This window comes from Magnolia sinica, chromosome 6 (assembly GCF_029962835.1).
Source record: "Magnolia sinica isolate HGM2019 chromosome 6, MsV1, whole genome shotgun sequence".
NCBI classification, from domain to species: Eukaryota; Viridiplantae; Streptophyta; class Magnoliopsida; order Magnoliales; family Magnoliaceae; genus Magnolia; species Magnolia sinica.
In genome coordinates, this window is record NC_080578.1 from 22,628,636 (window position 1) to 22,649,534 (window position 20,899).

The following is a 20,899-nucleotide window of genomic DNA, read 5'->3' on the forward strand; positions in this document are numbered from 1 at the left end:
CTATTAGATAAAGATCCGAAAAACGAATAATTTTGAATCTATCTATGAGATTCTCATATCCAGAAAGTGCGGAGGATCCAGTATCAACAAGGAAACCCAACGAGAATTTTTTTGCCTCGACGAGCTATAAAAGGAGCAATCGAAGAAGAACTTGATGCCATACGTCAAACATATCTATCTACTTTACATTTACCTTAACCTAGCCTATCCTAGTTCTAGCTTAGATTGTTATTGCCTAGTGGCTTCCACTACAGTATCTTAGGAGTAGATTCAAATATCCTCAACCTTAGGTTGTAGGATCATGATTAATGAAGTTTCGATTTAACTGATCATATACCCATTCTCACATCCTGCTAATCACCCACCTCGATCGTCTATTTTGACAGACGACTCAAGTATTTATTTATTTATTTTTATTTTTTATTTTTTAAATTTCATTTGGTTGATTAATCCTTTGTCGATTGTAGTGATCTATACCTTTAAATCTTAATAAAATCAGCATTGTCTAGCTTTCTTTTATTTATCTATACATTCTTGTTTATTTGAGAAATATAGAGCTGAAAGTACTAGTGAAAAAAAGTCCTTAAGTCTTTAGACTCACATTTATTGTCAAAAGGAAAAAAGAATTCATTCGGAAGGGTTAACCCCCACCCTTTCACAAATTGCCCGAACGCCAACTGCAATTGATGGTTGAGAAGATAACTATATCTTGTGTTTGGTATCCAATCTATCCGTCTCAACATGGGAGAACACCAACAATTAGTCAAACTTTGAGCTGAGTAGACTCGATCACACCTGCACATCATACCCATGCACAAACACCGAGTACAAACCCTCATCTACACGTATGCAATGTTGTTTGATGGAATTGGCAGCAACAATAATGACACTTTTCCTTTGCATTACAAGGATCATTGGTGAAACAAACAAGCCGATACAGTACTTTTGGGCAGGCTATTTCTCATTCAGGGCCTTTAGTAAATTTCCCATGCATGAACCATGAAAACACCATACACTTAAATCAAACCAGCTAAATAATGTAAGTTCCTTTATTTATATAAACAAATAATCAATAAAATTTAATTAATGAGATCATATTTCTAAGGACTTATTTGCTACTCTGGCACCATGTCATGCTTTATACACAAGCACTCCTAAAAAGCATAAACCTGGCATACGTTGGCTCAAATTAAACCGGCTATCACGGTCCCCAAATCAGATTGGTTGAACAATCATAGCCTATAATTTGTGGACAGTTGTTTATTGAAGTAGGACCATGGAATAATTTCATATTTAACCATCCAATAAATATCCACCAATCTGATAATTAGATAATGATGATAAATCTAACCTGGGAACAATATTTTGGACAATTTAATTTGACTCACTTGTATGCCACGTGTGTAATTTCTAAGAATCTCTGCGTATCATCCATCACACTACCAGAGTATCAAAGTTCCTCTCATTTCTCCTGGAACATGGCTTTTTACGTGCCCATTCTAGCTACACTCTACACCCATAAGGCACAGGAATGCCAACTGCAATCCCACCGTTAATCTTCTCCAACGGGAGCAATGGCCTACTATCATTTTCTGGACCCACCATCTTGATAGACAGATTGATAATCCCGTTCCGTTCTCCGTCCTGCTGTCTCAGACGGTAGCTTAGGAAGTGCAGATGGTGCGCCGGCACATATCCACCCACAAAGTCCGACATGGGGATGTTTACCATCCCAACAGTCTTCGACGACCCAGAAGCCGTCTTACATAGCACCTTGACGGCAATCGATCGAGCACTGCCCGGCAATGCCAGATGGAGCTTCTCATTCCAAGTTGGATAGCCCCCACCATCTCTATCTACAGGCGTGGAGACGCAGTTGCATGGGTCCGTTTGGACAGTCACGAAAGCGTTCTTCTTGATCAGATGATTGGAAATGCGGAGGGACTCTGCGGAGATGACAGTGATCTCAAGAAAACGAGAGTGTGATTGGAATTGTGGTTGAGATTTATCCATTTGGGTTTGAATTTCGTGTTTGGATAGAAGGTTGGGATGGAATGGTATATATACAGGAAGGATGAGAATTGGGAAGGTGGAACGAAATAGAATAGAAATAGGTTGTGTATTTCCTATGTTTCGTTGTTTCGTGTGTGTGATTGTTACGACTCGCGCAATTAGAATGCTAGTGGGTTTGGTCACCCGCGGCGTAGACTACCGTACGTGGCAACTTGGCACATGTGTTTAACATCCATGCCGCTCATTAAGTGGATTTGATTAAGAGACGGCTTAGTTGAGAAGCATGCTGCACGCGTACCGTGAATTTGGACCCGGCTTCAGATTTCAAAGTGGGCCAGGCTTTATGAGCGGATTGGATTTTCAAACACGCCTGCTTGTAACCCACGGGGTTTTTGATTCAGCGTTGACAGGGTCATTGAAAAGGCTGGAATGTATTTTCTGTGTCTTCTCTCTGGAAGCACAGAGACAGGGGGAATGTGTGCGTCGGGGAAGTGGGCCCACCATGGAAGAAAATAACACGGAGGGGACCGGACTCACGTGTGTGAGTGACATGAACGTGTATGTTGATTATAGACCGTTGGTAAGTGCTCTCCGTTTTTCTAATGAGTGGGACCCACTGTTGGATATTATAGAGATTAATGTATTTCTGTATAATGTGGAAACCGAAAAGTGCAAAATAATCAGAAATCAGGACAAGCTGAAGTACGTCTGAAACACTGTCCTTAAAGCGTTATTTGCCCCTACTCAAGTGAATTGAGTATGCTGGTAGGTTACAGGCAAATAGCTTCTAGGATACGACGAGCCTGGTGTGGGTTTGCGTTCAGCAAACATGAAGGCCCACTAAATGAAACTCAATTACACACTTTTTGACAGTATTACAGTATAAAGGAAAAAATCTCAAAATAAGAAGAAAAGAAGAGAAAAAACTTCTGCACAGGTCAGTTCAAATCTTCAGCTACTGGTTCAGTTGAACCGTTCTAAACCACACCGCTGGTCAGTTCTTCAAGCTTAGGTTTAAGCCTTCCTATATTGCTGGAAACACTAGAATATATGAGTGGAAAAGGGCTGGCTGTCTCAGTTCGTATGGGTTTGCTGGAGTGAGTTGAGATTGTTTGGAAACCCATCCAGGTTCTCCTTTTATAGGCTATGGTGGCTAGGGGGTTATGGTTCAGAGACTTAAATTCCATTTAGCCATTTCTGGCTATTGGAAAACTAGCCGTTTTATGGCCGTTTTCTGACTGTTGTGCAAGAACGCTCTCAATCTCATGCAACAAAGTCTGACCGGATGGAATCTCATGCAACAAAGTCTGACCGGATGGAGTAAGGTTTGGTGGAGATGTGAGATGCAATATCCCTCTATTTATACTGAGAGATCTCTCTCTCAGTCCTTTAGTCTCTCTACTAACCAGCCACACGTCTCGCTCCGGTTCGCTCAAGGTCGCGAAGGAGCGACCCTCTGCGACACGATGCGGACGTGCGAAGTGCAAAGTGCGCCACTAGCGCCTCTACAGCCACACTGCCTCACATGCCCACGCCCTCGCACCGAGCCCGTGACCGAGACCGAGACCGAGATCGAGTCCGAGTCCGAGTCTGAGTCTGAGTTTGAGTCCGAGACCGAGACCGAACCCGTGCCCGTGCCTGAGCCCGATCCCCAGCGCGAGCGCACGCGCGGGTGTTCCAGTGCATCCATAGTCCACGGACTAGGTAGGTAAATATTATAATACTCCACATCCTTCATATAAACCACAGGTTTTTCTCTTCTCTTTTCCATGTGGGACTATTCCCAAAAAACTCGTAAAAAAGTGTTTTTTTCAAAAACAACTTTTTATATTATATTATATTTTATTATTAAAATCAATATTTTTACAACAATCCCCCACTTGATTTTTATAAAAATATTTTCTCGGTTAAACAATACTGCCAGAATAATTTTCTTATATGCATAAAGAAAAATATCTTTCGATTTTAATCTTTCCTTAGTGTAAGTATTTCAAAACTCTGTCGAAATGACTGGTAGCCGCAGCTTTGAACCAGTTATTCCTAGATAACAGAATTGAAAATACCACACACATATTCGTTATGTGTTTGTTAGAGTTCCCACAATCTTGCTCAACACAATTAATGGCCATGTGCTTATCCTAATTCATGAACGATCCCGAGAGAAAAATTCCTAACTCTCATGAGAGACGGCACCATCTTTACGTTCATATAGGTGAAATCCTTCTAGTATCTCCATTACTATAAGATACTTATCCTTATAGACTGGATTTTATTAAGAGTTCTAAGACTCAACCCTCTATCATAACGCTCAGCACTTATCCATTATGGATGAGGTTTTATAATTTTAGTGCTGAAAAACTTTCCACATATCAGTGACTTGTTCTTAACCATTAAACCCAAAATTAGAGATTTTCTAACTTTAGGTTGGGTTACGATCACTGGTGAAACTTTGGTTGAAGAGTTTCAACCCCATCCCTCTAGATATAGCTTTTACTACCTCTCTCGGTAGAGGTTTAGTGAAAGGATCTGCCAGGTTATTGCTTGATTTCACATAAGAAGTAGCAATGATTCCATCTCGAATCAATTGTCTGACATAATCATGTCGAAGACTAATATGTCTAGACTTACCATTATAAGTCCCGCTATAGGCTCTAGCTAATGTGGCTTTACTATCACAATGTAGTGACACAACTGATATAGGCTTTACACAGAAAGAAATTTCTAATAAAAGATTCCTTAGCCACTCAACCTCTTTGCCTGTTGCAGCCAGGTGTTCACTCCCCAAGTATAGGGTTGTGATGTAGTAATAAACTCGGTAAGACCGAGGTCGAATCCACAGGGACTGATACCTATACGTTATCTGTAACCAAGCAGAACTAGAACTAGACTAAGATGTGATCTAAACCAAATAGAGTTTAAAGAATAATTATCTAAAACTTTAAGGAATTCAGAGGAAGGAAACTAGGGATTCAGAGGATCTACTTGTAGGGATCAGGGAGATCTTATGCCTGCATTAAGATTCATGGAAATCAAACTGGACTTACTTGATCTGGTTTTCAAGAGATGAAAGGTATATGAATTAGAATGGATTCCATCATCTAACCATGCCTAGGAGACAAAGCAAGCAACATGATTAAACTAATTACCAACCAATCAACAATGTATGAGGATCAGGAAGGGTACTGTCATCCTACCATGCCCATGGAGCAATGATGAACAACAGGGCTTCCTGACTTCATAAACATAAAAAGGGGAAGAAAATATTCAAAGCCATTGCAAACCCATTGTAATTTCAGTCACAACAGACCATAAAAGGCTAAAAAAATATTCCTTTAATAATTAACTAAATCAATTTCAGTTTATGAATTAAAGGCACAAAGTAGAATCTCCCATCTCGCTACAGGCTTCACCTCTTAGCCCTAGCTAAGGGGTTTAGCCACACATAGGCATGATGTGGCTGAACTTAGAAATAAAAAGAGAAAGGATAGAAGGAGAACCAGGTCTCTCTCTCAGCTCATGTGCCACGTTACAGCAGAAGAAAAACAACTGCTTTTGCTTCCTCCTGCTCCTTCCAAAACGAGACTCCAAGTCTCCTTCCTCAATCCCTGCTCCACGTCTAGCCGACAGCCCTGTCAATCCTAGCAGCAAAACAAACCTCCGTTTCTCTTTCTCTCTCCCTGACGTGCAGCAGCAACCCACCTTCCACGTTCCTCTCCTCACGGCTGCACTCTCCTTTTCATGTCCAGCCTTCTGCTGTGAGGCACCTCACGCAGTCCGGAATACCGCGTCTCCGCGCTTCTTCTTCTTTGTTTTTTTTCAAAAGGACAACGTCCTCTGGGAGTTTTCGTGCAGTCCTACATGATGAACGGTTCAGATCGTCCGTCCGATCGCTCCCACGAGTGCACAATCCGCCGCAAAAACCGGACGGCTTCCGGTTGCGAAACAGAGTAGCGTCATTGACGCTGTGACGATGGTGGGCCCCACTTCACTGTCTTTTTGGAAAATCCAAGCCGTCCACTGCGTTCTACTCGAAAAACCAGGTGGGAATCACTATTTTTGGACCAAATTCTATGTGGCCCACAGTACCTTCTACTCCGCCGTCCATCATGCCTTTAACGGTTAGGATTCTGCAATATTTTACATGGTCTCAAAAGGCCGCCTTGGTGAGGTAAATACCCCACCTACGCACACAATGGACGGTCCCGATTGATGCTATGCATGATGTGTGGGGCCCACAAGCAGAACCGACGGTCGGGCAGCGTTACGCTGTTGCGTAATTTAAAAATTTTGAGTTTGAGTCGGTTAGCGCCTGCTGACCGACTTTGAGTGCACGGGTGCACGGTTGGTGCACGTGATTGTTATGCACATTCATCACCGGCGGGGCCCCACAGAGATGTTAATGAGAAATCCGTTCCGTCCATCAGCTTTTTCACCTCCTATAATGGGTTGAGAAAAACTTGGAGCATATCCAGATCTCAAGTGGGCCCAGAATCAACTGTTTATGGGCTGATCTGACCGCTGGGCCACTTCCACAGTGATCCAGGAGCTGAAATTTTACGTGTACGGTTCATTTATGGTCTTCAGGCCACGTATGGAGTTTTGAACTGATCAGATGGTGGGAACCCTATGATCTTGCATTCTGGACACTTTTCAGGTCACTTGAGCTTCAATTCCTCGATTTTCTTGGATCCCTGGCGTGCAAATCTGTCGATCTTGGTCTCCTAGGGTCCGTCCTATGCTCTGGTGCTTTCAGACCATTAAATCCATGCTTTTAGTACCCTTTTCCAGTCCAAGCTCGTGAATACGCCCTGCATCCCAAACATGATTAAATCAGGCCGTTAAACAATACTATGTTTGTAAATCCTGGCAATAACTGAGGTTTGATATGCAATATTTGACCCTCAACACAACCCCCAACCAGCATCTTGCTAGTCCCGAGCAAGGTATGCGAAAAATAAGTTGAGAAATACAGGACACTTTTTATGAACTCAAGCGATTTTTTATTTTTTTAAAAAGAAGTCTAGATTCGAAAATTCTAAGATGCATGAATGTTGGATATTACTTCCTCCTGGAATCAAGTGCACAATAAATTTCATAATCAACTTTAAAGTATTTATGCATTAATTAGAACAATTCTAAACAATGAGTATCATGAGTGTATAATAAAATCTCGGCTTATCATCATTAAGAAATCCAATGGATAATTTCTATGATAACATTGATAATCAAAACAGTATTTAGGACATTTAAAACTTAAACCAGAATTTGCCTTACAGTTCTTTTTTTTTTTTTTAATCGAGGGAGAGGAGAATTGAATCCGCACCTATAGGGAGCAAACCTATGGTGAAGATTATTCGCCTAACCTTTTCCAAAGGTATCTCTCTCTTTTTTTTTAATTGATCATGACGGGCAAATTTTCCAAGCTGGTTCCTTACATGCTTAGTGATTACCAAGTTAACCCTGAAATCTTAATGTAAAAGCGAGATGTGACATGTGAAATCATAACTCAATCAATGTTTAAAACTTCTAATTATAGATTAACACTTCAAACTTAACTGTGAAATCTAATATAATAGATAACTGAATCTAAGAGTCATAAATTACCAACTTCACTTATCTTGTAATTTTAAATCCAAGATGGTTGTCAAAATCACTTCAAATTCAACAAAATGTCAGAAATTTTTTAAAGATTTTCACTACTTTTGTTCAAGACCAAGAAAATGCTGATTAGGTGACCTAATCTCCCACCCCCAACCTAAAATCTACATTGTCCTCAATGTAAAAGAAATAAGCATGCAATGTACATGGGACAACGATAAGTGAATATGAAGTGATGGGAAGATAGTACCTGGATGATGAATCGAGAAACACTTTCCAAGAGATCGCAGTATGGGCGTCGGTCAGCACGAGAGAGAAACCAACAGAAGAAAAAAAAATAACAAAAATAAAATCCTACCTATACCACTTTCGTAGGTGCTCTCGATTACATTTAGCGTATGTAACAAGCCTTTAAACCCCCAGGTTACCCCTAGTGGACGAGTTGTAGTCTCGTGAGGGTTTGCAGTAATGTTACCCACAAACATTGAACTAACTAATGATAAAAATAAAATGAAATGAAGAACTGGGTTGCCTCCCAGGAGCGCTAAGTTTACCGTCTTCAGTCAGACAAAAAAAACAACTACCCTAGTCCTAAGAAAACAGGAAACCTACCTATACCTCCATCAGACTAGGAGATCAATCCTGGTAAACAAGATCAGTCAGAGGCATGGACATGTCCTCTGAATGAAATTTCTCGACAAATGGTTTCAATTGATGTCCATTGACTTTAAACTCTTTGCCATTGTCGGGATCTCTTATCTCAACGGTCCCATGCGGAAAAACAGTGACAATAATGTAAGGGCCGGTCCAACGAGATCGAAGCTTACCCGGAAAGAGATGTAATCAAGAATTATACAAAAGGACCTTCTGACCAGGCGTGAATGATTTTCGCAAAATGTGTTGGTCATGAAATGCTTTCATCTTGTCCTTGTAAATTCTCGAATTATCGTAAGCATCATTCCGGATTTCTTCAAGTTCATTCAATTGAAGTTTGCGTAGCGAGCCAGCGTTGTCCAGATTGAAATTAAGATTTTTGATCGCCCAGTACGCTTTATGTTCCAGCTCCACAGGCAAGTGACAAGCTTTCCCATAGACAAGTCTAAAGGGAGACATTCCAATAGGGGTTTTAAAGGCAGTACGGTATGCCCATAAGGCATCGGTCAATCGGATTGACCAATCCTTACGGTCAGGGTTAACCGTTTTCTCCAAAATGTGTTTAATTTTCCTATTAGAAATCTCAGCTTGTCCACTTGTCTGTGGATGGTATGGGGTGCTCACCTTATGAGAGATATCGTATTTCTTCATTAAGCTCTCAAATGGTTTATTACAAAAGTGTGAGCCCCCATCACTAATGATGGCTCGAGGCGTTCCGAATCGAGAAAGGATGTTTTCTTTTAGGAATTTAATGACCATGCGATGGTCATTAGTTTGACATGGAATCGCTTCGACCCATTTAGTAACATAATCCACGGCGAGCAAAATATACAGATTTCCAAATGATTGGGGGAATGGTCCCATGAAATCGATGCCCCAGCAATCAAATGCTTCAATGATAAGGATGGGATTCAAAGGCATCATATTTCGACAGGACAATGCTCCCAATTTCTGACAATGCTCACAAGCTTTGCAAAACTCATGAGTGTCCCTAAACATCATGGGCTAGTAAAAGCCACACTGCAGAATCTTGGCCGTGGTCTTTTTAGCAGAAAAGTGACCACCATAGGCCTCTGAATGACAGAAGGAGATGACGCTCTGATGCTCATCGTCTGGTACACATCTCCTCAGGATTTGGTCTGGGCAATATTTAAATAAATAAGGATCATCCCAGAAAAAGTTGCCCACCTCGGTGAAGAATTTCTTCTTATCTTGCGCAGTCCACTGTGTCGGTATGTCACCTGTAGCAAGATAATTAGCAATATCAGCGAACCAAGGTAAATGGGAGACTCGGAACAGTTGTTCATCAGGGAACATGTCGTTGATATGAGTCGTCTCAAGGGACTCAGAGGTATTAAGGCGAGAAAAGTGATCAGCCACTACGTTCTCTACTCCCTTTTTATCTTTAATTTCCAAATCAAATTCTTGGAGTAGAAGGATCCATCGTATCAAACGGGGCTTAGAATCATTCTTAGAAAGAAGATACTTAAGTGCCGCATGATCTGTGTAGATAATGATCTTGGATCCGATTAAGTAGGACCTAAATTTGTCCAAGGTGAACACTACAGCTAAGAGTTCCTTTTCCGTAGTCGAGTAGTTTACCTGGGCAGAATTTAAAGTTCTACTTGCGTAATGAATGACGTAGGGCCTCTTATCTTTTCTCTGGCCTAGGACCGCCCCAAGAGCATAATCAGAAGCGTTGCACATAAGCTCAAAAGGAAGGCTCCAGTCGGGTGGCTGCATGATAGGTGCAGTGGTTAACGTGCCCTTAAGCTTGGTGAAAGCTTCCTGGCATTGCTCAGTCCACTCGTACGGAGCATCCGTTTGAAGAAGATTACATAAAGGATGAGAGAGGAGACTAAAGTCCTTTATGAATCGCCTGTAAAATCCTGCGTGTCCTAAGAAGGATCGCACGTCTCTGATGTTCTTGGGTGGAGGTAGGTTAGAGATAAGATCAATTTTTGCCTTATCTACCTCGATTCCTTTGAACGAGATGATATGCCCAAGGACAATTTCCTTCTGAACCATGAAATGACACTTCTCCCAATTAAGTACCAAGTTCTTTTCTTCACATCTTTTCAGCACACATTTAAGACTTTCCAAGCACTTGCTGAAAGATGGACCGTAAACAGAGAAATCATCCATGAAGACCTCTAGATATTGCCCTACCATATCAGAAAAGATACTAAGCATACATCGCTGAAAGGTGGCAGGGGCATTACATAGTCCGAATGACATCATTCGATAGGCAAAGGTGCCGTAGGGACATGTAAATGTGGTCTTTTCCTGGTCTTCAAGGGCCATCTCTATCTGGTTGTAGCCTGAATACCCGTCAAGGAAACTGTAATAGGAATGACCAGCTAACCTTTCAAGGATCTGATCAATGAATGGTAAAGGAAAGTGGTCTTTCCTCGTGACGGTATTCAACTTCCTGTAGTCAATGCACATTCTCCAACCAGTAGTGACTCTAGTTGACACGAGTTCATTATTAGCATTGGCTACGATGGTGATTCCGGACTTCTTAGGGACCACTTGAGTTGGACTCACCCATTGACTATCAGATATAGGGTATATAATACCCACGTCCAATAGTTTAAGAACCTCGGCCTTAACCACTTCCTTCATGTTTGGATTTAGTCTACGTTGTGGTTGCCGAGTGGTTTTTGCATTATCCTCAAGGTATATGCGGTGAGTACAAATCGAGGGATCGATTCCCTTGAGGTCCGCTATCGTCCATCCCAGGGCTCCTTTATGCTCAATGAGAGTAGCTATGAGCATAATCTCATGTTCTTTCTCTAGGTGGGCAGAGATCACCACCGGGTATGTCTCATCTTGACCTAAATAAGCATATTTCAAATCAGAGGGCAAAGGTTTTAGGTCAAGCTTCGGCGGCTTGAGGTTAGACGATAGAGGCACTACATCGGTTTGTGACAATTCTTCAAATTGTGGCCTCCACCGGTTAACTTCAAGTACCGGTGCAGTATCAAGCAAGGCACACGTCTCCCTAATCATGTCATCATCAAAATCATGGGAGTGGGCCAGGCACGTATCCAGATGGTCGGAGGATAAGGTCAGCGGTGTCGTATCTTCCACGAAAGAGTCAATCATGTTAATGTCCTGGAAATCGTCATCATCCTCTGAGTTGCTGCCGTTATTGAAAAAAATATTTGACTCCAAGGTCAAATTTCCAAAAGACATAGTCATGACACCATTCCTGCAATTGATAATTGCATTTGACGTGGCAAGGAATGGGCGACCAAGAATGACGGGAATCTGAGTGCTCATCTTATTGATGAGTTCGGTGTCCAGGATGATAAAGTCTACAGGGTAGTAAAATCTATCGACCTGAACTAACACATCCTCAATTATCCCTCTTGGTACACGAACAGAACGATCAGCAAGTTGTAGTGTGGTTAGGGTGAGTTTTAATTCACCCAAACCTAATTGTTTGTATACCGAGTAGGGAATCAGATTGACGCTCGCTCCTAAGTCAAGAAGTGCGTGATCAATTCAATGGTTCCCGATTACACATGATATGGTTGGGCTACCGGGATCCTTGAATTTCTGTGGCACGTCTTGCTTCAGGATGGCACTCACTTTCTCAGTCAAGAAGATTTTCTTTTGAATAATTTTCCGTCTTTTAGTCGTGCATAAGTCTTTCAGGAATTTGGCATATGAAGGTATCTGTTTAACGACATCAAGTAGAGGAATGTTGATTTTCACCTGTTTCAATACCTCTAGAATATCCTGAGAGTTAGAGAGAGGTTTTGGTGAAACCAACCGTTGGGGGAATGGAGCGACTGGCTTCTCTAGAAGTTCCGGTTCTACTTTATGTGGGGCATCACTGGATCCATCATTGTTGTCCTCTTCTAGTTCTTGAGGCTTTTCGGGCCCAATCGGAAGAGTTTTATCAATGATCTTCCCACTCCTAAGAGTAGTGATGGATTTAGCATGCCCCATCTGATTTGAAGAGCTGGGATCATTATTCTCGTACTGCGGTTTAGGATTGGGGAGAGGTTGTGCAGGAAGCATCCCCTTTTCTATAACCGTCATACGAGAATCTATCTTTTGCATAAAATCTGTAATTCCCCGCATTGCCTGAGCCAGCTGATTTGGATTTTTATTGAAGAAACCTGGAGGAGTAGCCGTCTGTCCATTCCTCCAACTAAAGTTTGGATGATTTTTCCAGGCAGGATTGTATGTATTGGAGTTAGGTCCAGTAAAAGGTCTTTGATAGTTATTTACGGCATTGGCTTGTTCATTCAACACTCCTCGAAAGGCAGGTATTGTAGGACAGTTTTCAGTTGTGTGAATGTTGCAATCACAGATGCCACAAACAATTTCATTGACCTTATCCTTCTTTCCTTCCATGGCCTCAACTTTCCTTATGAGCGTAGTCACTTCACACTTGAGATCATCCTCTTCTTTCAAGAGATATAATCCACCTTTCTCCTTTAATTGAGTCGGCCTAGACGTGGTGTTCGCCATTGGGTAATAGTCCCATGATTGTGTTTTTTCAGCGAGACTATCGAGGTAATCCCATACCTCGTCAACATCTTTGTTGACGAACTCTCCATTACACATTATCTCAACCATTTAGAGCATGGAAGATGTCAGTCCATCATAGAAAAAATTTGTAATGCGCCATGTTTCAAATCCGTGTTGTGGGCGTGAACTGACCAAATCTTTGAACCTTTCCCAACATTGGAAGAATGTTTCATCTTCCTTTTGAGCAAAGTTCATGATTGCTTTTCTGAGGGTAATCGTTTTATGATGTGGGAAGAATTTTTTTATGAATTCCCTCTGCATGTCGTTCCATGTGCCAATGGATCTAGGACGCAGTGAATGTAACCACGTCTTAGCTTTCTCTTTTAAGGAAAAAGGAAAGAGTTTCAGCCTAATTGTATCCTCAGATACATTAGGAAAACATAAAGTAGCCATAATCTCATCGAACTCTTTCAAATGCAAATATGGACTCTCTAATTCAAGTCCATGGAATTTGGGAAGGAGTTGGATAACTCCCGGCTTGATATCCATTTGTCCTGTGTTTTCAGGAAAAATCATACATGAGGGCATACTCACTCCCGCCGGTTGTAGATAATCTCGTAAAGTACGAGGCGGGGGTGCCTGTTGCACCTCATTCTCATCTTGGGTATCCTCCACCCTGGGTGGAAGTAGAGGAGGTTGGTCTTCAGCCATAACTTCAGTTAACTCAGGGAATTTTGAGCGGTGTCTAGTCCTGTGATGGATAGTCAACCCCTCAACCAATCCTCCTTCAGTCAAGAGACGTCGAGTGTTGTTACGGGCCCACTTGGGCATGAAAACACTCGCAGCCCTCAATTAAAAACCTAATCCTAAGAAAGGAAAAGAAAATCTAGAAAGAAAGAGAGAGTTGGAAAGAAATTAGCAAATTGGAGTCCTAAGTTAAAACCTGCAAAATAAAACAAAATAAGTTAGATTTTAAAAAGAGAAGAACGATCCTTTAAAAGAAAAATAGTAGTAAATTAATTTCTAAAAGAAGGAATTCCTAAAAGAAAGTGGAAATTTCTAAAATAAATTAGGAAAGACTTAAACTAGAAAGTAAATTATTAAAAGAGAATTGAAAAATAGAAACTAGGGAAGGAGCTTACCGAATTAGAAATTTCTATCTTAAAGGCCTACAAAATAGGAAGGTTAGTTTCTAAACAAAAATTCTAAAAATAAATTAGGAAACAAATTAGATTCTAAGAGAGTTAGAATTAGAAAGTTACTAAAATAGAAAGTTAATTTCTAAAAAGGGAAAGAAATAACCTAATTTCTAAAAATAAACTATTTCCTACAGAAGGGAGGATACTAGAATTAGAAAATTTATAAAATTTAAACCCTAATTCTAAAAATAGGAAAAAGTAGAGAGATTAGGAAGGAATTACCAATTGAGAAACTTATGTCAAGATCCTATAAAACAGGAAACAAGTTAGTTTTGAACTTAAATAAAAATAAATAAAAAAAACTAAGGTTAGTAAAATCCTAATTTTAAACTAATCCTAAAACCAATTAATTTCAGAGAATCGTAACCGTCAGTCCCCGGCAACGGCGCCAAAAACTTGTTCACTCCCCAAGTATAGGGTTGTGATGTAGTAATAAACTCGGTAAGACCGAGGTCGAATCCACAGGGACTGATACCTATACGTTATCTGTAACCAAGCAGAACTAGAACTAGACTAAGATGTGATCTAAACCAAATAGAGTTTAAGGAATAATTATCTAAAACTTTAAGGAATTCAGAGGAAGGAAACTAGGGATTCAGAGGATCCACTTGTAGGGATCAGGGAGATCTTATGCCTGCATTAAGATTCATGGAAATCAAACTGAACTTACTTGATCTGGTTTTCAAGAGATGAAAGGTATATGAATTAGAATGGATTCCATCATCTAACCATGCCTAGGAGACAAAGCAAGCAACATGATTAAACTAATTACCAACCAATCAACAATGTATGAGGATCAGGAAGGGTACTGTCATCCTACCATGCCCATGGAGCAATGATGAACAACAGGGCTTCCTGACTTCATAAACATAAAAAGGGGAAGAAAGTATTCAAAGCCATTGCAAACCCATTGTAATTTCAGTCACAACAGACCATAAAAGGCTAAAAAAATATTCCTTTAATAATTAACTAAATCAATTTCAGTTTATGAATTAAAGGCACAAAGTAGAATCTCCCATCTCGCTACAGGCTTCACCTCTTAGCCTTAGCTAAGGGGTTTAGCCACACATAGGCATGATGTGGCTGAACTTAGAAATAAAAAGAGAAAGGATAGAAGGAGAACCGGGTCTCTCTCTCAGCTCATGTGCCACGTTACAGCAGAAGAAAAACAACTGCTTTTGCTTCCTCCTGCTCCTTCCAAAACGAGACTCCAAGTCTCCTTCCTCAATCCCTGCTCCACGTCTAGCCGACAGCCCTGTCAATCCTAGCAGCAAAACAACCTCTCTGTACTCTCTCCCTGACGTGCAGCAGCAACCCACCTTCCACGTTCCTCTCCTCACAGCTGCACTCCCCTTTTTTCTGATTTTCTCTTGAGGTACCTCACGCGATCAAATACCACGTCTCCGCGCTTCTTCTTCTTTGTTTTTTTCAAAAGGACAACGTCCTGCAGGAGTTTTCGTGCGATCTACATGATGAAGCAGGTTCGAGATCGTCGTCCGATCGCTCCCACGAGTGCACAATCCGCCCAAAACCGGACGGCTTAGGTTGCGAAATGAGTAGCGTCATTGGCTGTGCGATGGTGGGCCCCACTTCATTGTCTTTTTGGAAAATCAAGCCGTCCACTGCGTTCTACTCGAAAAACCGGTGGGAAAACTATTTTTGGACCAAATTCTATGTGGCCCACAGTACCTTCTACTCCGCCGTCCATCATGCCTTTAACGGTTAGGATTCTGCAATATTTTACATGGTCTCAAAAGGCCGCCTTGGTGAGGTAAATACCCCACCTACACACACAATGGACGGTCCCGATTGATGCTATGCATGATGTGTGGGGCTCACAAGCAGAACCGACGGTCGGGCAGCGTTACGCTGTTGCGTAATTTAAAAATTTTGAGTTTGAGTCGGTTAGCGCCTGCTGACCGACTTTGAGTGCACGGGTGCACGGTTGGTGCACGTGATTGTTATGCACATTCATCACCGGCGGGGCCCCACAGAGATGTTAATGAGAAATCCGTTCCGTCCATCAGCTTTTTCACCTCCTATAATGGGTTGAGAAAAACTTGGAGCATATCCAGATCTCAAGTGGGCCCAGAATCAACTGTTTATGGGCTGATCTGACCGCTGGGCCACTTCCACAGTGATCCAGGAGCTGAAATTTTACGTGTACGGTTCATTTATGGTCTTCAGGCCACGTATGGAGTTTTGAACTGATCAGATGGTGGGAACCCTATGATCTTGCATTCTGGACACTTTTCAGGTCACTTGAGCTTCAATTCCTCGATTTTCTTGGATCCCTGGCGTGCAAATCTGTCGATCTTGGTCTCCTAGGGTCCGTCTTATGCTCTGGTGCTTTCAGACCATTAAATCCATGCTTTTAGTACCCTTTTTCAGTCCAAGCTCGTGAATACGCCCTGCATCCCAAACATGATTAAATCAGGCCGTTAAACAATACTATGTTTGTAAATCCTGGCAATAATTGGGGTCTGATATGCAATATTTGACCCTCAACACTAGGGCTATAAATTCAGACTCCATAGTCGAATGCGTTATGTAAGTCTGTTTCTTGGATTCCCAAGATACAGCTACACCTCCTAGGGTGAATACTCACCCTGTAGTAGACTTGTTGTCCCCCAGCTCGCATCGGTATATCCGTCCAATACGGCAGGAAACTCTGAATAGAATAGTCCTAAGTCTTTGGTTGCTTTTAAGTAACCAAGGACTCTACTTATTGCATTCCAGTGTTCAGTACTGAGGTTACTAGTAAACCTACTAAGTTTACTCACAGCATATGCGATATCAAGTCTAGTGCATTGCATAGCATACATAAGACTCCCTATAGCACTCGCATATTTTAATTGTGCAACTATTCTTCCAGTATTTTCTTTTAATTTGATACTTGGATCAAATGGGGTCTTTGCTTCTTTTATATTTAGATAGTTAAATTTGTTTAGTATCTTCTCAATATAATGAGATTGACACAAAGCATAACCCCCACAATGTTTTTTAACTTTGATACCAAGAATGGTATCAACTTGTCCAAGATCCTTCATTTTAAATACGGAAGATAGAAATCTTTTTGTTTCAGTTACACCTTCCATTTTATTACTTATTATTAACATATCATCAACATACAGACAAATAATAACGATGTAACTACCATCTACTTTAGAATATATGCATTTGTCAGCTACATTATGCATGAAACCATAAGAAAGTATTTTGGAATCAAACTTCTCATGCCATTATTTTAGTGCTTGTTTTAATCCATACAATGATTTGACTAATCTACATACTTTGTTTTCATTTCCTTGTAGAACGAATCCTTCAGGTTGTTCCATGTATACCTCCTCGTTGAGGTCACTATTCAGGAATGCAGTCTTTACATCCATTTAGTGGATGTGAAGATGATGTATTGAAGCTAGCGCAAATAATATCCTAATGGATGTTATCATAGCTATAGGAGAGCATGTGTCAAAGTAATTTATCCCTTCTTTTTGTCTAAAACCCTTAGCTACTAGTCGAGCTTTAAAGGTTTGGATAGTCCCATCAGTGTGATATTTCTTTCTAAATACCCACTTACAACCTATGGGTCTAGAACCTGGAGGTAAGTTAACTAGTTCCCATGTTTGATTTGATAGTATGGATTCCATTTAATCATTTATAGCTTCTTTCCAGAAAGTTGAGTCTCTAAAGGATATGGCCTCTTTATATGTTTTAGGATCATCTTCTATAGTCATTACTATAGGTATTTTTCTTATAACATTTTTTCTATCTCTTTCTACAAGATGGAAAATGACACGTTGTGAGTCTATATAGTCATCTCGTAGACTCTTCTCTATTCTTGTCCTTTGACTTCTACGAGGCTCAATAGGAGCTTCCACCATCTGTGGAGCTGTGCTATCTGGTTCTCTATTAGGAGTTTGGATTTCATTATCCTTTGACTCTAAGGATATTAAGTTTTCAAAGAACTCAACATCTCTTGATTCTATTATTGTATTAGACTTTATGTCTAGAAGTCTATAAACTTTACTATTTTGTGCATACCCTACGAAGGCGCATTTAATAGCTCTTGGTTTTTCCAGAAGATCCCCAGAAACTAAGTTTCGCCTCATGTCTGGGACGTGTAGTACATTAGTTAGAATTACTTTCTTTCCAGAGGTGAATATCAGTTCGACAGTTCCTTTGCCGACGACCTTCGATCGGACTTCATTACCCATTTGGACTTCTTGACCATCGGTCAATTCCTCATAGGTTTTGAAGGCTGATTTGTCGTAGCACACGTGTACAGTACCGGCAGTATCATACCACCAACCTGAAACTTTGCCTTGGATGGTATTCACCTCAGTGATCATAACCACGATATCACCTTCTTCTACTGCACTTGCCTCTTTCTTAGATTTGCGATAGCGGCATACTCGAGCATAGTGCCCAGTTTTTCCACAGATATGGCATGGGCCCTTGAACTTTCCGTTCTTCTTTTGGGTGTTCTTCTTGAATTTCCCTTTATTAGGTTTCAGGGAATCGTCCTTCTCGGGATGTTTGTTATTAGTGTTTTCTACAGCATGTACCTTAGACGAGGTATTCTCGTTATCATTCTTTCTGTCACAGTTACGAGATTCTTCTTCAATTTTGAGGTGTTTCTAGATATGTTCCAGTGTGTAGTCCTCAGTTTTATGCGCAACTTCTTTCTATAGTCTTTCCACATCGGTGGCAATTTGGCGATTATAGCCCTGACTTGGAAGGATTTAGGAAGATCGATTTTTATCACTTTGATTTTGTTTACTATTAGCTGCAGTTCTTGGATTTGGGGCAGCAGCGGTTTATTATCTACCATGCTGAAGTCAAAATACCTGGCGATGAGAAACTTGTTGGTACATTCTTCTCTAGCCTTGTATTTGAATTCCAGAACGGCCCAGATCTCCTTTGCTGATGACGTCTGTTGGTACAAATCATACAGGCGATCGGAGATAGCGTTCAAAATGTGTCCTTGACACAAGAGTTCATCTTTGGCTCTTTTGATGTGGGCAGCTACTTGTTCAGGTGTGTCATTGTCAAATGCTTCAGGTAGTGCTTGCAAATTTGGATCTAATATGTAATAGATCTTTAGTGCCGTCAGGAGAAATTTCAGCTTGTCTTTCCATCTTGTAAAATTGGTTCCATCGAACCGATCAAGACGTATCAAGTCCTGATTCATCAACTTGATGGATGAAACACTGTCGGCTTCCATCAGAAAACTAACGCTTTTAGATTGTTGGATATTATACAGATTAATGTATTTCTATATAATGTAGAAACTGAAAAGTGTAAAATAATCAGAAATCAGGATAGGCTGAAGCACGTCTGAAACGCCGTCCTTAAAGCGTTATTTGCCCCTACTCAAGTGAATTAAGTATGCTGGTAGGTTACAGGCAAATAGCTTCTAGGATACAACGAGCCTGGTGTGGGTCTGCGTTCAGCAAACACGAAGGCCCACTAAATGGAACTCAATTACACACTTTCTGGCAGTATTACAGTATAAAGGAAAAAAATCCCAAAATAAGAAGAAAAGAAGAGAAAAAACTTCTGCACAGGTCAGTTCAAATCTTCAGATACTGGTTCAGTTGAACCGTTCTAGACCACACCGCTGGTCAGTTCTTCAAGCTAAGGTTTAAGCCTTGCTATGTTGCTGGAAACACTAGAATATATGAGTGGAGAGGGGCTGGCTGTCTCAGTTCGTATGAGTTTGCTGAAGTGAGTTGAGATTGTTTGGAAACCCATCCAGGTCCTCCTTTTATAGGCTATGGTGGCTAGGGGGTTATGGTCCAGAGACTTAAATTCCATTATGCCATTTCTGGCTATTGGAAAACTAGCTGTTTTATGGCCGTTTTCTGACTGTTGTGCATGGACCATCAAGCTGCTGCATGCTGACTGTTGTGAGACAACAGCTAGCCGTTTTCTAGCTGTTGGGCTAGCCATGCAGCAGTTATAGCTGGACCCTACACTAATGGCTTAGCTGTTACAGTTTCTGCTGTAACAGCTCTTTTTAGTCCCTCTATTTATACTGAGAGATCTCTCTCTCAGTCCTTTAGTCTCTCTACTAACCAGCCACCCGCCATAGCCACTTAGTCGCACACGTCTCGCTCCGGTTTGCTCAAGGTTGCGAAGGAGCGACCCTTTGCAACACGATGCGGACGTGCAAAGTGCAAAGTGCGCCACTAGCGCCTCTACAACCACACTGCCTCACATGCCCACGCCCTCGCACCGAGCTCGTGACCGAGACCGAGTCCGAGTCCGAGTCCGAGCCCGTGCCCGTGCCCGAGCCCGAGCCCGAGCCCGAGCGCGGGTGTTCCAGTCCATAGTCCACGGACTAGGTAGGTAAATATTATAATACTCCACATCCTTCATATAAACCACAGGTTTTTCTCCTCTTTTCCATGTGGGACTATTCCCAAAAAAACCTGTAAAAAAGTGTTTTTTTCAAAAACAACTTTTTATATTATATTATATTTTATTATTAAAATCAATATTTTTGCAACACCCACGTGGTATTTTAAGTGTCTCTACAATCAGGTTGGTCTCGTTGGAGGGGAATTGCCTGTGGCGGGTCCCACAGGGATATCCATGTGGCACAACATTGCCCAAGTTCTGTGAGGCTTACCGTGATGAATGTGTTTTATCCATGCCATTTATCCGTTTTGCTAGCTCATTTTACTGTGGGCCCAGTAATTATGCAAATCTAAAGCTTGAGTGGACCGGCCATGGAAAACTGTAGGGACGCCCACTTTTAAAACAGAAAAAATGCAGGGATTAAAGGTAAACGTTAAAATCAGAAAAATTGTAAGGGTTGAACGCCATGCTGAAAACTTACTATGGCCGATCGTGATGTTTTACTTGCCACCCAAACTTGTCCAGAGGGTTACACGGAACTAGATGAAAGGAAAAAACAAATATAAACTTGAACCGAAAAG

At 41.2% G+C, this 20,899-nt stretch overlaps 1 protein-coding gene and 1 non-coding gene across 2 annotated transcripts; one reads left to right on the forward strand and one right to left on the reverse strand.

Moving 5' to 3' along the window:
- Positions 1 to 1,311: 1,311 nt before the first annotated feature.
- On the reverse strand, positions 1,312 to 2,020 carry LOC131249915 (BON1-associated protein 2-like). Its single transcript, XM_058250652.1, has one exon. The coding sequence runs from the start codon at positions 2,011 to 2,013 to the stop codon at positions 1,504 to 1,506; it is 510 nt and encodes a 169-aa protein (XP_058106635.1). The 5' UTR covers positions 2,014 to 2,020; the 3' UTR covers positions 1,312 to 1,503.
- Positions 2,021 to 12,919: 10,899 nt separating this feature from the next.
- LOC131250254 (small nucleolar RNA R71) lies at positions 12,920 to 13,026 on the forward strand. Its single transcript, XR_009173180.1, has one exon. It is a non-coding gene; the product is annotated as a small nucleolar RNA R71 (small nucleolar RNA).
- Positions 13,027 to 20,899: the final 7,873 nt, after the last annotated feature.